The sequence below is a fragment of the Eupeodes corollae genome, chromosome 1 (genome assembly GCF_945859685.1).
Source record: "Eupeodes corollae chromosome 1, idEupCoro1.1, whole genome shotgun sequence".
NCBI lineage: Eukaryota > Metazoa > Arthropoda > Insecta > Diptera > Syrphidae > Eupeodes > Eupeodes corollae.
In genome coordinates this window covers 299082746-299101809 of record NC_079147.1, presented here as the reverse complement: position 1 = coordinate 299101809, position 19064 = coordinate 299082746, and the positions used below count along the sequence as shown (strand labels likewise).

Sequence of the window (19064 nt, the reverse complement as noted above, 5' to 3'; positions counted from 1 at the left end):
TATATCTCCAACTGCTTTTATCCACACCAGCCTTTCTGGTGAACTCAATTTTACAAATCCTTCAAAGGAAAAAGGGATTTCCAAAAGATTTGAATATACAAGACACAGTTTTTTTTTCATCGTCTCTGACTAGGTTCAGCTTCTGTATTTAAACAAGGTACAACAGGTAGGCTTAAAATGGTGTACCTAGACCTATACCTACCTATAGTTCTCAGATCCCTATTGTTAGACCTTTTTGAATTCATAATTGAAATATTGACACGAAAACCACAAAAGATTCTTCTGAAAAGGGTAAATTGGTGAACGGGTATACGGCAACGGGAACAGGAATGCTCAGAATTAGAATGACAGTTGTTGTTGATTATTGTTATTATTATTTTTGTCGGAGGAGCTCAGTCGGTCGGTGCACCGGGCCGCGCGGGAGAGGTATTTATAGAAAAGGATTTTAAGTTACAAATTGGAAAATTGCTTAAGGGCCTCGAGAACAACAACAGCCATCCAGCTAAATAAATCCAATAATAAAGGCAGTTGGATTATTTGTTAAAGGTTTTTAAGAATTTATTGAAAATTGGTTTTTTCAATACACAGAATGCCAATTGACAAATACAAATATTGAGATATTGAGTTTTTCTTTGTGGGCCCTTTTTTGTTTGAAAAGCTGTTGTGGTTGATTTAGAAGAGGGTTAAAATGTGCACCTTTATACTTTGTGATAAATTAATTAAATAAATAATTGACAGATATTGGGTTAAATTTTGAAGGAAACAGAGCTAAAATGTACCTTCGAAGTTTCTTGGTCTTATCGTTTATATTTATATAGAATCATTCTAAAGTAGGTCACGCTTTATACTCATGTTCAAACTTAAAACTTCATTTAAAAAGAATTTTTCATTAAACGGAATAGGTTAATTTCATTGAACAGTCCTAAAAGTTTGTTTATACATAACACTTACTTCGTTTATATGTAGAATCGAAATCGAGAGCTCGAGTTGAATGTGATCGGATTTTCAAACTTTAGGCGTTTTTCCTTTTAAGCTCATAGTCTAAGCACGTAGAGTACATTCTAAGCAGAGTTTGATCAGAGCTCTACGATTCATTTGTCAAAGAAAACTTTAGCTGTCAAAAGTTTTTTATAATTTTCCAATTGTCTCTACCATGCCACTCGAAACGAACGTCAAGTTATAGTCCCTTCCATCTCTTTATCCCATTTGCTCAGTAATTTTATTCAAAGCTAATAGAGTACATTTTAAGCTAGCTCTGATTTAAAAAAAAAGAAACGCAACCCTAGTTCTGTGATAAGCCTGATGAGCTAAAGAAGAAAAAGAGATCTTTTTTGACAGCAAAGTTCTCTGCTCTTATGGCGTTTGAATTGACAGCTTGAATTGAAATTGAGTTGAAATATTAAAATATATGTATTTGATGTCTATTGTATAATTTTATTGTATTAAAAATTAATGGCATTCAATTATAAAGTTTCAATTTAAGGCGGCAGCGCGCATCGGCCCGCGGTGGCGGGCGTAGCTTCACAGAAAAAAAAGTAAAGGTGTCGCTAAAACGTTGATTTACGGAAGCAATTGCTGCGAACTTCAGGAAATCGATAAATTCTTGCTATAGCAATACTTTTCACAGCGATCATTACCATGATGCCAGGCTTTACGACATCAGTTAAGACTTTATCTTTTTTAATTTTTTTTAACAATTTTACCGATTTTTCGTGGTTTCGTGGTGGGCTTGTTTGAAGACCATAATCATTCTATTCCACTTTTGTTTTGTATGCGTTCTACCGTTTTTGTACGTTCAAGAAGCTAAAGCCAAGTTTCAAGAAGTTTGCAGTTCAGCTCTTCGAGTAGCTGCTACGGCAAACAGCGTTCGAAAAATAAGCCCAGCTAACGCGAATAAAACAACCTTTGTATTTGAACTTGCCAGTTCAACTGAAGGTCACGCTGTTTTATCGTCGACAAAAAATTTAATAGGGAAATCAATTTCTATCAACAAGAATCTGACTGGAAATGAAAGAGCCGAACGGTTTCACCTAAGACAAGTCAAACGTTGTCTCGCAAAAGCTGACAGCAGCCTATGACTTGATATAAAACGCTGGACTCTAATAGTAAATGGAAGCAGACGTTACAAGTGCACACCTGAAGGAACAATTAAGTCTGCAAATTTAGATGATAAAACTTTTATTGAAAATCTCCTTATTAAGACGCAGTCCACATACTCGGTTGTCCTAGATTTACCTAGGCATCAAAATTCAAATGCACATAAACTCCCTCAGAGTAATTAGCAATCCAATGTCTGTCAGGTTTTGTGTTATAATGTAGCTGGTCTTGCAAATAAATCAATATTATGTAACTTTTTTAAATTTATTTCTGAATTCAAAAATCTTTTTTTTATATGAAACATTTATTATATCAAAGGTTTTAAATTACAATGGATTCCTGCAACAAAAAATCAAAACTTTAGTAGAGCCAGTGGAGGATGTTTGTTTGGATTCAGTAAGAGATTGCATCAACTACACTTCGTAAATTTGTATGGAACTACAATTCTGCGCGGAACTTTTCTCGGAACTACCGTCAGCTTCGTGCCTTGCTTCCTAAACTGCAACCATTGGGTTAGTGATTTTAATAGGTTAACACATTTTTTTGATGAGCTTAGGTCGGAAAACTTCATATTATTAGGTGATCTCAATGTCAGAATGGGCACAATGGGTTCTATAGACATCCAAGCAATATCCCAGCAGCCAATTTCTGATTCAAGAGGTTCAAAAGATTCCACAACCGATAGAAACTGCAACACATTTCTTCAGTTCTAAGAAGATGTTGGAGCGTTTATTCTTAATGGCAGAAGCTTTGGTGACAAAAATGGAGATTTTACTTTTGTGTCAAGCAGAGGATCATCTGTAATAGACTACTGCTGTCCATCTTACAACTCAGTTGGAATCATAAGTGCTTTTTCTGTTGGATGTAAAACATATTTGGACCATATGCCATTATTACTTACTCTTAAGGCATCTGCAGACATCACAAGAAATTCTCCAATGCAAATGCTACGTTTGTCGTGAGGAAAGTATTGAAACAAGATGTATATATGAAGCAAACGGAATGCCAAACACTCACAATATAAAATTCAAAAAAATGAAACCTTGGTTCGACTTACATTGTCATATTGCTAGGAGAGATTCACTAAAAGCACTGAGAATGTTTAAAAAAGACAACCTGGAAGTGAGCAGATTAAAATATGCTGATACAAACAAAAAATACAAAGCCCTGTTAAAAGCAAAACACTTTGAATATTACCAAAAAATCTCACGTGAACTTGCATCTGTAACCTCGGCAAAAGAATGGTGAAGAATGGCTAGAGAAATTCGTGGAGAATCAACAACAAACGGCATAGAAATATCTGCAGATGTGCTTTTGAACCACTTCTGTGGCACATCGAATTTAGCCTCAACACAATTTGCGATGCCTTTACTTACTTTTGAAACCATTTATCAACAAAAGCTAGATAATCAAATAGAACTGGAAGAAGTTATCTTAACGATAGAAACATCAAAGGATAACAAAGCACCCGGTATTGATGGTATTCCAAACGAGTTTTACAAAAACTCTAGTACTACATTTATAGAAGAGATTCATATGCTGCTCAGAGATATATTTGATACTGAAACTATACCATCATCCTTCAAGAAATCAATTATCTTCCCCCTTTACAAAAAAGGTGATGCAAGTCTTCCTCCAAATTACCGAGGGCTTTCCTTTCTCGACACACTATACAAAATATTTACAACAATTTTGCTAAATGGACTTACTAGTTGGATTGAAGAAAACCAAATACTTAATGAGTACCAGGCAGCATACAGAAGTCAGTATAGTACAGTTGACCAAGTTTACAACCTATCCTGCATTACTCAGCTTCAACTGAGTCAGAGAAAAAAGCTTTATGCATTCTTCGTCGATCTGTCAGCAGCTTTTGACAACATTAATAGAAATGCACTATTTTATAAATTGAAAATCTAGGTATCTCAACAAAAATGGCTTCCGTTTTAAGATTCCTATACATTGACACGTCAGCAACAGTTTGGAATGGAAAGAGTACAACAAGCTTCTTCGAGACCACCAAAAGAGTCAAGCAAGGATGTGTACTGAGTGCCTTTTTGTTCATGTTATTTCTTGAGGACCTTCACTGCGAACTCCCAACTGGGCCCTTATCGTGAGCAATTTGGAAATAAACGTCCTGTTATACGCGGATGACATAGTTCTCCTCACTGATAGACCTAATATCATACAAACGATTATCCACAGCTTCAGCAGGTACTGCAGTAAGTGGAACTTAGATGTCAGCCTTAATAAGTCGAAATTGTAATTTTTAGGAGCGGCGGCAGAAGGGCGGCAGCTGAAAAATGGTACTTTAACGGTGGCGAGGTAAAAATATCAAACCATTATAAATATCTCGGTGTTATTTTCACTTATAACATGTCATGGTATTAACACCTATCAAAACGTCTCGCTGCATCAAAAAACTCCATAAACTCGACATGATCTAAATTTGAGTGAAATAAATACGTTGTCCACTCTGCTAAATATAAAGTACATGAAGCAGCCACAAAATCAATGATGCACTATTGCGCGCAGGTTTGGGGATACAAAGAGTACGACCAAATTGAAAAGCTTCAGCGTTTCTTCGTAAAGAGAAGCTTGTGATTGCCAGACAATACTCCGAACTATGCCACGTAATCGTCTTGAACGAATTCTATCTGAAATTATGATTCAGGAATGGTCAGGCCTTTTCCAAGAAATCCAAATAGATTTCAGTTTCAAAGCTCCATGCAAAATGTGGGTTGAGTCTACAGGAAAGGCACTCCAGACACAATACCATGACGAATATTGCAACTTTCTTTATTCTGAAGTCCCAAACTACTTTGAAGATAACAACCCCCGTGACATGATAAACCTTATCTTTAAAGCAAGATGTGGTCTTCTTAACTTAATTGCAAGAGCTTCTCGTTATGATACTGTATAGGCAAATGCACTGTATGCAATATGGATGCTACAGAAAATACGTATCACTTCGTTGGTGTTTGTCCCATTTTTAAAGGATACAGCAAAAAATATCTAGGGAGCGAAATGCTAGAACGATCAACATTCCTCAATTTCTTAAATGGCTTAAATTACCAAAATCTATACAACTACTTAAACAAATTTTTTAAATATCGAAGTCTTATAATAAATTAATTCAGTTAACATACTTAGCTTTGCTGTATTAAAGTAAATACATTTTTTTGAACCTGGCAGAAAACAAGTTATTGTCAAATTTAATCTTGAAAACCGGCATAAATATGATTGAATTCAAAATAAAATTATTTTATCTATCTATCTTATCTACCGTTTTTGTAGAAAGTTTAAATAAATTAATAACATGACACTTCAAATGACATCTGAGTTTAACAGTTGTCAAATTCAAAAATTACGAAATCCATAACCAGCTCATTCAAAAACACATCTTGATACACAATTCTGTAAGTATGCGTCAACCCAATACTTCGACCAAGGTTCTTATAGTTGTTAATTTCGATGCGAAGTTGCGGAAGGCACATTTCAACTTGAAGCAGGATTCAAAAAATTTAAGCGAGCTACCAAGTTAAAAACTAACTGGCCGGAAAGCGCTCATACAAAATAAAATTCTCTTGAAACGAATGCTGATTTTAAGGAGCTTCTGTTCCGATTGGGCAGATGTCATAAAATGTTGGATGAATTTCAGTGACATTTAGTCACCTTACTATAAGAATTTTCATCTGAAAACTAAGTTTACTACATTTTCTATAAAATGTATTGTTTTTGTATATACTTGACATTCAGATCTAATTTTCGTTCCATAATTGACTTTATTTGGGATTGAATGTACCAAATTATTTGCTAAACGATTGCCTTATCCGATTTCTTAAAAACATTCTCATAAATAATTTTATTGATTTTGATTGATTTAAACATTTTATTTCTTAAAATAAAAAAAAAACAATAAGAAAGAAAAGAAATAAGTTCCAAAAACATTTTAATAATAACTAAGAAAAAAGTGGCTGGGATGCGACCCACACTGATAACTTCCTATCCCGTCTGTCGAGTTGTCTTGCTTAAAAGTTTGTCTATATGTGCTCGTATCAATTTTTAAAAAATTTGCGTACTATTTTTTTTAGATTTTATTTTTTGTAAAAAAATTAATGAATATCGAAAACAAGATTTTCTGTGTAATAAAATAAGTTTGAAGCTAATTTTTTTTTAATTTTTGAAATGCTTGTTGAGTCGAAAGTAAATTTTTACCAAGTTTTAGTATTGTTTTTTTTAGAGTTTTACTTTTTGTAAAAAATCTGTCAATTCAATTTTTCTCAAAGTTTTATCAGATGTCAAAAACATTATTTTTCGTTGCACAAAATTATTTTGAAGATGAAATCATATTTTAGTCGTAAAATTTTGGAGGTGACAAATTTTGTTTTCAGTTTTTATGACTTATAAAAAAAACGTTCAATGGATTTTTTTTGAAAAATATACTTCTTTGATATCACGTTAAAATAAACTATATACAATTTAATTCAAGTCTCTAGCATTTTTGGTTCGTAAGATATTTAGGGTTAACCAAAAAAAAAAAAACGTCGCGAACGTACGGACGTACGAACGTACGTACATACGCACTCACAGACATCTTTCTAAAAATCTTTTATTTCGACTCTAGGGACCTTGAAACGTCGAGAAATGTCAACATTTTGAACTTGACAAATCGGACCCATTACAATAACTTCCTATCGGTTGCTCCCCGAAGTGGAACACGACTGACAGTCTAGTCGTCTATGCTGATAGAGTTTTTTAGACTCAAGACCTTGTAGGAAGTCTTGAATGATTGCTCAGGGTCAGTATATAGCACAGTGCAGCTTTGTTCCTCATGGGGTCCCCTGGTGCTCTGTCGGGTAGAACTCTTTTGAGTCCGTATTCCCTAGGGTTCCTTTCATTGGGTTCTGGACGAAAGGAGGACTCTTCAGTTCTATCTTGACTCGGAGCTTATTGGTTGGTATTCCGTATGGGTCTCTTGAGAGTTGGCAATTCCTCTAGCAGTGGCGGGCAGATGGATTGAGCAGGTGGGGCCTCAGCCTGACTCTGGCACTGTCAGTTATTGTACTTATAGTACCTTTGCTATATTGAAACCGTCTTTTGTTCCAGGTGAGAACCTGGATATTAGGGCAGGATCCATTGCGTAAGGACAAGTGATGTGGGGTGCCTGACACGTGTGCTTGGATGACTTGGTCTCGTACCTAGTTGCGTGCAATGCATGCCTGACTGAGTGCGGTGACCTGGGTGTGCAATGTGCATAGCGACTGCGACCTGTGCGTGAACTATGCAGTTGTAACCAGTGGTAGTCGTTTTGTGTTCTGTTCTGTTGTAGTGTTGGTCGCGTTCCGTCGTTTTTGGGAGCTCGCAGTATGGATGAGTGCATGGTTTGATCGTGCTCCCCATCAGGAAGTCTCTGCTGCTGAATTGACGGCCTGGTTCGTGCTTGTTTCTAGCCTACTCGTTGAGTGTTTGAGTGCAAATAGGGTGATACAAGTGGGGGAGGTGTGCACACTCGGTTGTAGGGTTGTAGGTTTCGTCCTTGATCTCCAACGGAGTGTGTATGTCTGAGGTTGCTTCGCCTCGAGTCTTAAGGGACTCTTCTAGAAGTGACCTTAAAGGTTGCGGAAGCTATATTCTGGTACCACGGGAGACAGGAGCCCCTGGGCCTGGTCGTTTCCGATGTCTCATTGTCACTGGTCGTCTGGGTCCAGCCTATCTAAGAGATAGGCCATGGCTGGGAGTATTGTAGTGGCTGTGGTTACGAAAACTCACGGGAACGAATGGTATTCAGGGTTTCTGGCAAGATCTAGGAACCCTGGGTACAAGAGGAGTTAGATAGGTCTCACTCTTCAGCAAGGGGTGTGAGCATGCCTTATAATTTTCACAGAATTTTACTGGGGTAGCAAAAGCTTCCCTGAGGCGCTGATGGTCGACGCTTTCCTTCGACCCCGACAGTGTCGGAGGCCCACCGTGGAATTAAGCCATAACATGCAGGCGTCCACGTTAGGCCAAAACTATAATCTGCTCATGTGAGTACCCAATGAGTTTTGATTCTTCGGCACTGTCTTACCAATATTGACTTTGTAACTGTAGCGGATATGGCCTTCATTGCTGCTGGGCTATCTATTAAAAAATCTATGCTTTTGTTTACAAAGTTATGAGAAGAAAGGTCTTTAGTCGCTTCAGAGACTGCGACTACTTCTGCTTGAAAGACACTGGTGTGGTCCTGCACCTTTAATGATCTTTCTATCCTATACTTCCGTTTTGAACCCATCCAGTTTTCCATCCATTCTTCCCTAGTTTAGTTGGAAAATCTAGTTTTGTTAAATAGATAGAAACGTATCTCTAAAAAACTTTTATTTCGACTATACGGACCTTGAAACGTCGTGAAATGTCAAAATTTTCATTTCGACAAAACGTGCGGATTAAAATAACTTCCTATGGGAAGTTAAAAACATGTATTGCTTATTTGATATTTGTCTTCCTTATTTTAAGAGAAAAATGTGTAACAGGATTTATGGTCATCTTACAAGAAGTCAATCTTTTCAGGCTTTTCGACATAGACCAAAAGTAAGGTTAATAAATAATACAATTCTTAAGAATACCTTAAATAAGGTTTGCCAACTTAAAGTCTAATCTATTGCTATTGTTACGTACACACACTATATTTTACCAATACAACTCGGCTTACATCATTGAAATAAGACGTGCCACTGCCGTTTTCTACTACTGACATTTTAAAAACTTATTTCTGTCCATGCGTCATCTGAATTCCCAAAATTAAAATGGATTTATAATTTATTCAATCTCAATGACTAAGCCTTTTAATCCTATGTCAGTTTTTGATTTCTCAAAATTATGTCTTGTCATCCATATTCTAAAAATATAAACCCCCCAATTTTCAGGATTATTTCTAAAAACGGATCTCATACCGCTACTTATTTTCTCAACCCAAAAGGTACATCATGTATGACTATTGTGTTGTCTGTCATGAAGAAAATTCATCTCGACACGATGACTCATCGTATGAAATCAGTCCATCTTTTGCAATTACCTCCCCCGTATGTAGACACATCAGACACAATATTTACCCCATCTCACTCTCACCTTGTATCCATTAATTTCACCTCATAAAATTCATCCTTCAAAAATCCCCGTGCATAAATTACATGAGATCTTGTTATGATACCAAACTGTAACTGGACATAACCGGGACAACAACAAAGGACTTACAAGCCAGAGAACCGACCCGACCCCAGACCCACAGCAGACGCTTTCTAAAATTAGACAAAGCTACCCTTAACGGTATATTGTGCGTTCTATGGAAATAAAAAGCCCGACTCATGTTGTATCGGCGTCGTCGGTCGTACACTCATAAATATTTTGAAAGCAATATTGGCCCCGGAAGGCACACGCTTGAGTTTGAGGATGCGATGACGCTCTGCAGGGTAAAAGTCACCCGCTTTTCCTACCGGTCCTGTATTCGTTCCCTGCTTTTTTTCCTTTCTCGAAAATGTAACGTTTTCTAAACATAAAAGGCAAATCGAGCGAAAAATTAATTATGAGTGGATCCTTGTCATTTTGTTCGCCCTCGCGCGCTTCTAGCTGCTTCGGATGCTACTGAGTAGATGCTTCTCCCAAACTCATCGCTTTTTCCCTCTACTCGCTTCGACAAAGGAACGTGATCCGCATCAACAAAAAGGTTTAACCCCCTTCTTCATTATGACGTGTGGATAAATGGAGTCTCGCACTTTGCCAGCACCACACCACCGTTCCTCGTCGAACGTCACATTGAGTTCGAGTCAAGCTCGAGACACAATAGCAACCTTAAAATTGCTCCTTTTCTCCTTTTCCAATTGGCAAGGACGAAATTGTTAGCCGGAAAAGTTCCCGAATCCACTATAGGACGAGCTTACGGCAGATGTGTTGGTGGGACACAATGTGAGGCAATGGCAGTAAACTTGCAGTACTCTGGAACAATGGGGTCGGATCGGTTTGAGTTTATGGCGGCAAGGCAAGGCTTGTTGTCGATTGTATGGTGTCGTCGTCTGTGTGATGCTGATGATGGAGATGGGGAGTTTTTGTTTTGCGGTGTAGAACTTGAAAGTCTGTTATTTGCTGCTGTTCCTGCTGGTGGTTGTTGCACGTACATATATTTTGGATTGGGTTCTTTTCATTCTATGCTACTTTTTTGTGTGAGGAGCTTGACAATAGCAAGACGAAGAGAAAATTACATTTTCCTATATATTTCGCGCGAGTCATCTACATCCTTATAAGTACAAAAGAAAAATGGTTTAGCTATTGTTGAATCCTTGCGAGGAGTAGCTACCATTTAGGAATGAGGAAGTCCTCTTGCTATACCTCTGACTGAATATGCATGTGCTGTGCATCGAGGAGCAAGTTGTGTATTTTGTTGTTGTTTTGTTAGGTTTTCACTGTGAATGGCAAAATTTTAGTGTAAATTAGATTCGAAATGGAAATATATACAAATTGGTGTGCCAAAAGGTTACCAATTTGGCAAAGAAGTATTTTTGTTTGTTTAGCAGTTCAGATTGTGTGTGGTTAAGTTTTGGAGTTTAAGAACTTAACTATACTAATGAAAAATCAGTAGGAGATTAGGTTAAGTCTTTTGACCTTGTTTTGTACGTATTGTGGAAAGTTTAAGAAACATTGACTACTTTTAGTTTCAAGCCAAATATAAGAAAGGGTGTTTTTAGCTGTATAGAAATGTAGGATGGTTGCTGTCTAATAGTTTGGCAGTTAACTATGACAAAATATATTGACATTTCTTTTCAGTAAGGTTTGACGTTTTTGAAGTTTATAGAACACTTCATCCATTATTTTGTTAAGTGTTAAATATCAACTCTGGTCAGCTGGTTTCGTCGATAGACAAGCTTGACAAATGGAGCAAGCCATTAAAGAACCTTCATTAAGCAATGTATATGTATATGTGGTGGTATATGTGGTTTACACGATTGCTACATCATTAGTCCTTCATATCTTTTAAAAGAAGCCAGGTTGTTTTTATTTAACTCAATATTAACATCAATGTTCGTAATATAAACACTGCTTCAAACTATTTCAAATTTCGCTGTAATAGAGACCTATTCCACGCTATATCTCTGACCAAGTCGACGCTATATCTCATTTTAAGTACAACAAAGCTGCTGGATTGATGTCATCGTTGCCGAATTCTTCAAAATAGCAGGTGATGGCTTGATAAGAGGTATGCACCAATTTATCTGCAAACTAGGGTGCGAAAGAAAGCATCTATGAGTTTAATCTCAGCACATTTTGCCCTATCCTCAAGAAAGGAGACCCATTGAACTGGGCTGACTACAGAGGCGTCAGTCTCCTGAACATCACTTATAAGATCCTTTCGCAGTTTTATGAGAAATTCTGAAGCCGATCTTCAACAACCAAATAGGTCAATGTGGCTTCAGACTAGAAAAGTCAATATGGGAGATCTTGGAAAGATCTCAAAAAAATTCAAATCGGTACCCACCATCTTTTATCGAGTTCAGCACCTATAGATCAGAACTATACATTGTAATTTCGGGTGTTGGTATTTCATTCAAATTTGTCCGGTTTGTGCAGAATGTCGATAGGGACTTCATAATGCTTTATCGAGGTCCAACAAGATCTCACCTATGCTCTTAATGTCAACAAAGATTGTAGACGAGGCTATGCACTCTCTCATGCGACTTCGTTCTGGAAAAAAATGTTCAAAACTCAACCGTGGAACCATGGAATGCTATAAATTTAAGGCACTTGAAGACTTTGCCTGCCTAGGTACAGCTATAAAGTCAGACAACGACACCAGCGCTTAAATTAAACTGAGAATAGCTCGAGCAAACAATAAAAACGCAATATAAGTCACTTAACATCCCGGTTCACATATACAGCGCTGAGGCTGGGGAATTTTAGTCCCGTTATGCATATATGGAAAGTTCGACGAGCTGTACTTGAATAAAAGTCAAACGACTTAGATGACTGGATCATGTAAAGAGCATCAAAGTTCCAATCTAGGGACGGAGTGGCGTCGCAGTAGAGAAAGACCATGACTCAGTCGGTGAACGCAGGCAGGAGACGACCTCAACCAACTTGGCGAGCGAAACTGGACCACTGGGGTAATACCAAGCTACCTGGAGAAAAATGTTGTTTGAGGCCAAGAAGCGTCTCAGACTGTATCGCCACCTTAAGTAAATTTTAATAAGGTATAATTGGTTTGAAGTCAATATCTTTGAAGATGTTTTTAGGTCCATGGAAACGCTGATTAATTATCAGATAAAGAAATACCTCGAACATCGAAAGCTTCATAATAACCGACAGTAGCAATTTCGTAGCAATAGGTCCACTGGTGATCTCATGGTTCATCTCAACGAACAGTGGAGAAAATCTTTACATCGTTTTGGAAAAAGTAAGATTATTGCACTTGATATTTCAAAAGCATTTGATAGGGTTTGGCATCAGGCTCTTTTATCGAAAATGTGTGCTTTCGGTTTTCATGAATCCCTCCTTCATTGGATTAGTAATTACCTTTCAAATAGTTCAATAAAAGTTGTATTAGATGGATTCAAGTCTGAAAACCACAAAATAAATGCTGGTATGCCCCAGGACTCTGTTCTATCTCCAACACTCTTTCTCATTTTTATTTAAGGGTAGAGTGTTGTAATGGGCTTAGAGCGAATTTTCTTTCGGAGTTCTTTCACACTGTTTTAAACAGGCCAGCTGTATTGGCACTAAGTGAAACACAAAGAGGTGAGGATTTCGATCCAACTGGGACGGTCTCAATAATTATTTTAGGATCTTTAACTGGTCATTATGCTTCATCGATAGTGACATTGACGCCAGCGCAGATATGATCACAAGTTTGATTCTCCTGGCAATGAGAACTTTTGTCCCGAATAGGGTTAAAAGCATCAGACTTAAGGAAAACGCATGGTTCGATGTGTGTCCCAATTTTAACATGACCAAAAATTACGGTAAAAAATACTGCAATGTCCCAAAGGCAGTACAAAATTGTTGGTCATTTGTAAAAACTTGAGGAATTCTTCCTCTTCATCTGTTCCTATGCTCATTGTCAATAACACTTTATTTGTTAGTTCTTTAGAGAAAGTTCGCCGCCAATTCAACGCTGCCAGTGAGTGTTATGACTCCGCCTATCATCGAGCGCGTTAGGGATTCTATGGGGCCAATCTTTTTTCGCAATCGTACAGTGTCCTAAAAAATCTTAATACACATAAATACGCTGGTCCGGATGGTATCCCCACTATTGTTCTGAAGAGGTGTTCTTCAACTCTGGCAAAACCACTGCGTAAGCCTTTTTGCATTTGTCCTACTCCTTTGATTTCGTTCCTAGCGGATGCATTTGTCTAGCCTATTCCCAAAAAAGGTGAATCTTCCGTATCCTCTAATTTTCAACCGATTTCAGTGGTAAATTATCAGCTTAAGAAATATCTTGAAGATTAAAAGCTTCTAAATGACCGGCAGTACGGCTTTCGTAAAAATAGGTCCACTGGTGATCTCATGGTTCCTGTCACCGAACAGTGAAGCAAATGTTTACATCGTTTTGGAGAAAGTAAAATTATTGCACTTGATATTTAAAAAGCCTTTGATATTGTTTGGCATCAAGCTCTCTTATCGAAAACGCGTGCTTTCGGTTTTCAAGAATCTCTCCTTCATTGGATTAGTAGATAAGTAGTATTGGATGGGTTCAAGTCTGCAAACCACAAAATAAATGCCTCAGAGCTCTGTTCTATCTCCAACACTCTTTCTTATTTTTATTAATGATCTCCTTATTCATATTCGTTTTTAGACTTAAATCTGTCTTCTGGGATGGGGAACTGCAACGACAAAATATGATAAGCACATTAAATTCCGACCTTAACAGCTTTGTACAATGGGGAATAAGAAACCAAGCGGCATCGAGGAGACTGAACTTCTCGATATTCTCGGTATGTGCATCACCAACCACGTTTTGTGGAACGATCACATACGCGATGTCGCCAAAAATTCGGCAAGATGTGTGGGTTTTCTAAGGCGATGCAAGAAGTTTTTCTCTCCCTCTCCCATATCTGGGATGGTGCTCCAGCAACGTACTTAACCCTCTCGGACAGTATTGAACGTAGAACATTTAGATTAATTGGTGATATTAGCATCATAAGATCATTTACGTCGTTTGAACATCGTCGAAATGTGTCTTGTCTCACCCTCTTTTACCGTTTATGGTCTAGTGAAATAGCCAGTTGCATTCCTTCCCTTAAACAGTTCAACCGTAATACTCGAGCTTCTAGGAATGATCATCAATATACCCTCGTGCCCACTTCGGTCTTACTGTCAAGTACAGAGATTTGTTCTTTAGCCGTACTATGCGAATGTGGAATGCCTTGACACACTCTGTCTTTCCCAGTCATTGCAATATTCAGGAATTCAAAACCAATGTGCACCGACACCTCTTTTCAACCCCTCTCTACCTTTCTTAGTGCTCACACTGTGTCTACATAATAAGGGTAGTATATCCCTTTGAGTGTGCGTTTATTATTAAAAAAAGAGGCTGGGATGCAACCCACACTGATAAATTCCCATTCCGTCTGTTTATTTGTCTTGCTTGTAGGTATTTGTGTTGTTTTAAAAAATTTGTTAGTTGAATTATTCTTAGAAAAATTTTAAATTACATACAATATTTTTCATGTAAGGAAATAGTTAGTTTCAAAATCTTGTTTTGTTAAATAGATTTTTAATCGAAAACAAGTTTTTCCAATTAAAGTAGCATTTTTTACATTTGTAAAAATTGGAAAAATGAAATTGATTTGAGAGATATCAAGAAACGAACATCAATTTTTATTTTTTGTGAAAAAGGACTGTTGTATTTAAAAAAAAAAAAACTTAATATCGAAAACAAATCAAAAAAATCAAATGGGATGGCGCAACAGGGCCTAGTGACTTACAACTCTTAACCATTCCTGTGTGCGAGTACTGTTGTCAGGAATGGATAAGGGACCTACAATTTTAGGCCGAATCCGAACGGCTAGTTTGAGAAAGCGCTTTTTCATGACAAGAATTACTCTTGAAGGATTTGTCAATTCCTCGCAAGAGGCAGTACCCGTGAAAAGACTTTAGATGGCATAGGCAGGGATCGAACCCAAGACCTCTGGCATGACAGTACAACGCACTAACCATCATGCTACGGGTACTATCGAAAGCAAATATTTCTGTGAAAAAAAAGATTTAAATTTTTGAATCTTAAGTAAGTTTTTAGCAAGTTTTAGTATTTTTTTTTATAAATTAGGTTTTCCTCAAAATTTTACTAAGTGTTGACAACAATCAATATTTTTTAAAAGATAAAAGCAATTTAAAAGCTCAAAATTTTTACCGACTTGTATTAATTTTTTTGTTTAGGTATTTATTTTTGTAAACAAACTTTTAACTCGATTTTCCTCAAAATTTTACTCATGTTGAAAACAATATTTTTTATAAACTAAAATTAATTAGAAGCCATAATCTCAAATGTTTAAAAAGATATTGGTGTCGAAAATCAGTTTTTAAAAACTTTTGTTAAATTTTCTTATTTTCCTGTAAAAAAAAACTGTCCGTTAAATTTTTCTCACAATTTTTGAGAATGAAACGAAATGAAATTTTTGAAAAGATGTTTGAGTCGAAATTGAATTTTTACCAACTTTGAGTAATGTTTTTTTAGGTTTTTATTTTTTATAAAAAACTGTCAGTTTGATTTTTCTCAAAATGTTATCAGATTTTAAAAACGTTATTTTTCAAAAATAGTTAGTTTGTATTCTTAAAATTTTCGAGGTTACAATTTTTTTTCAATTTTAATTTCCCAACCCGTCTGTCGATTTGTCTTTCTTGAAACTTTAACAAAATTTTCATAAAAATATTTTCTGTGAGATAAATACTTCGAAATCGATAAAATAGTTTGTTTTCCTAATACTTGAACCGAAAACCATTTCTTATGAGTTTTTTTGTTGTTTTATTACGTACTTTATTAAAGAAGTTGATTTTTTCTAAAAAAGAATTAACCAAAGCTTACCAACAACATTTTGCATAAAATAATAAAATAGTTTGATTCAAAATCTATTTTTGTTAACGAAATCTTTAGTGGAAAACCAATTTTTTTACCAATTTTAGTAGTTTTTATTGAAAGTTTTTATTGCTTATAAAGGGTGATTTTTTTGAGGTTAGGATTTTCATGCATTAGTATTTGACAGATCACGCGGGATTTCAGACATGGTGTCAAAGAGAAAGATGCTCAGTATGCTTTGAGATTTTATCATGAATAGACTTACTAACGAGCAACGCTTGCAAACCATTGAATTTTATTACCAAAATCAGTGTTCGGTTCGAAATGCGTTTCGCGCTTTACGTCCGATTTATGGTCTACATAATCGACCAAGTGAGCAAACAATTAATGCGATTGTGACCAAGTTTCGCACTCAGTTTACTTTATTGGACAATAAACCAACCACACGAATGCGTACAGTACGTACAGAAGAGAATATTGCGTCTGTTTCTGAGAGTGTTGCTGAAGACCGTGAAAAGTCGATTCGTCGCCGTTCGCAGCAATTGGGTTTGTGTTATTCGACCACATGGAAGATTTTACGCAAAGATCTTGGTGTAAAACCGTATAAAATACAGCTCGTGCAAGAACTGAAGCCGAACGATCTGCCACAACGTCGAATTTTCAGTGAATGGGCCCTAGAAAAGTTGGCAGAAAATCCGCTTTTTTATCGACAAATTTTGTTCAGCGATGAGGCTCATTTCTGGTTGAATGGCTACGTAAATAAGCAAAATTGCCGCATTTGGAGTGAAGAGCAACCAGAAGCCGTTCAAGAACTGCCCATGCATCCCGAAAAATGCACTGTTTGGTGTGGTTTGTACGCTGGTGGAATCATTGGACCGTATTTTTTCAAAGATGCTGTTGGACGCAACGTTATGGTGAATGGCGATCGCTATCGTTCAATGCTAACAAACTTTTTGTTGCCAAAAAAGGAAGAACTGAACTTGGTTGACATGTGGTTTCAACAAGATGGCGCTACATGCCACACAGCTCGCGATTCTATGGCCATTTTGAGGGAAAACTTCGGAGAACAATTCATCTCAAGGAATGGACCGGTAAGTTGGTAACCAAGATCATGCGATTTGACGCTTTTAGACTATTTTTTGTGGGGCTACGTCAAGTCTAAAGTCTACACAAATAAACCAGCAACTATTCCAGCTTTGGAAGACAACATTTCCGAAGAAATTCGGGCTATTCCGGCCGAAATGCTCGAAAAAGTTACCCAAAATTGGACTTTCCGAATGGACCACCTAAGACGCAGCCGCGGTCAACATTTAAATGAAATTATCTTCAAAAAATAAATGTTATGGACCAATCTAACGTTTCAAATAAAGAATCGATGAGATTTTGCAAATTGTATGCTTTTTTTTAAGTTTTCAAGCTCTTAAAAAATCACCGTTTATAAACAAATACATATTGGATTTTTCTACGGAAATTTATTCTGTATTACGTCATTTTGAAATCAATAGCAATACCTTAATTTTTTCACAAGATCTCTATAATCGAAAACCAATTTTTAGGAATTTTGTGTATTATTTTTTATAGATTTTAATTTTTATGAAAAAATTTCTGTCGAAATTTGTATAAAAATTTAACTGTTGGGCAACGGCCTAGTCTACTCTGTACATTTATGTGCTGATTAGTGTGAAATGTAATTTAAATTTAACTGAATAACGAAAAGAAAATGTTCTTTTAAATAAAATTGGTCTCAAGTCAACATTTTTTAATTTTTGAAAAGAGATTTTAGTAGGAAATCAATTTTTACCAACTTTTAGTATAATGTTTTTTTATGAGTTCGAATTTTCTCAAAATTTTATCAGATGTTAAAAACATTATTCTTCGTTGCATAAAATACTTTTTGGAGATAAAATAATTATTTGTTCTTAAAATTTTTGAGTAACAGTTGTTTTTTTTTATTTTTTTGATGATACATATAGTTTTTTTTCCAAAAATATACCACATCACAATTTATGATATAAAATTTTATTCTACTCGCTTGCGTTATTAAGATATTTTGGGTTAGCTAAAACTTTTACTTTTGCTTTTTCTATTTCTATTGTAAAAAAAACACCCACTCCTGTAAAGGATAATACTTTGTGTTAACTGATGCATGTGCAATTGTGCATATTATTTTTATTGAATACTAAAAAAGATTAAAGTGAATTACTTTTGGGCCTCTGAAGTTTTCCCTCAGCGTCAGGTCTTCAAAACGATATCGTCCAAATTAAAAATGTCATAGCGGCCTGAACAATTCTATCAACATTTTGCTATTGTAAGGTTTAGACGAACTTTTGAGGATTAAAACATATTTGGGTTTTATTAAATTTCAAATAAAAAGGAAAATTCAGGTGTGATTGCTCAGTAAAATTGCGCAAATATATTAAAAAAGTATAATTGCCCAAAAACTTTTTCACAAGAAAATTCCACAAAGCCCAAAATCAATGAAAATGTCACAGAGCCCAAATCAATTTAAGAATATCGTAACGCCAAATTACTAAATGACGCCAAAAAGATGTCATGTTTGTGACATGTTTTTGTGTACAAAAACTCGGATCGTCAAGAAAGTGTAACAAATAAATTTCTCGTTTTGCGCTTTATGTTTTTTTATAATATGGGTTATATGAAGTTGAGTGATTTTACATAAGAAACGATAGAAATCAAATCACCATTATGACGATATTGGCTACAAAAAATGTCTTTTGGCCAACATGACAAGTAAGAATTTGGGCGTTCTTTGATTGCAAAATTATTTATTCGCGATTTTTTCGAACTTTTTGGGCTTTTTGAAGAATTGTGGGCTTTATAACATTTTCGGATTTGGGTGTTATGGTTTTGGGGTTACATACTCGTAAGTTTTGATATTCCGTCTGAGTCGTTTGATAAGAAAAAAAAATAA

The 19064-nt window shown here is 36.1% G+C and overlaps 1 protein-coding gene across 1 annotated transcript in view; it reads left to right on the top strand.

Moving 5' to 3' along the window:
• Positions 1-3348: 3348 nt before the first annotated feature.
• The window catches only part of LOC129951795 (uncharacterized), a 28678-nt gene continuing 12962 nt past the window's right edge, over positions 3349-19064 (top strand). Inside the window, exon 1 of the mRNA XM_056064117.1 lies at positions 3349-3577. Coding sequence (XP_055920092.1) covers positions 3349-3577 — 229 coding nt within the window. The remainder of the gene's footprint in view (positions 3578-19064) is intronic.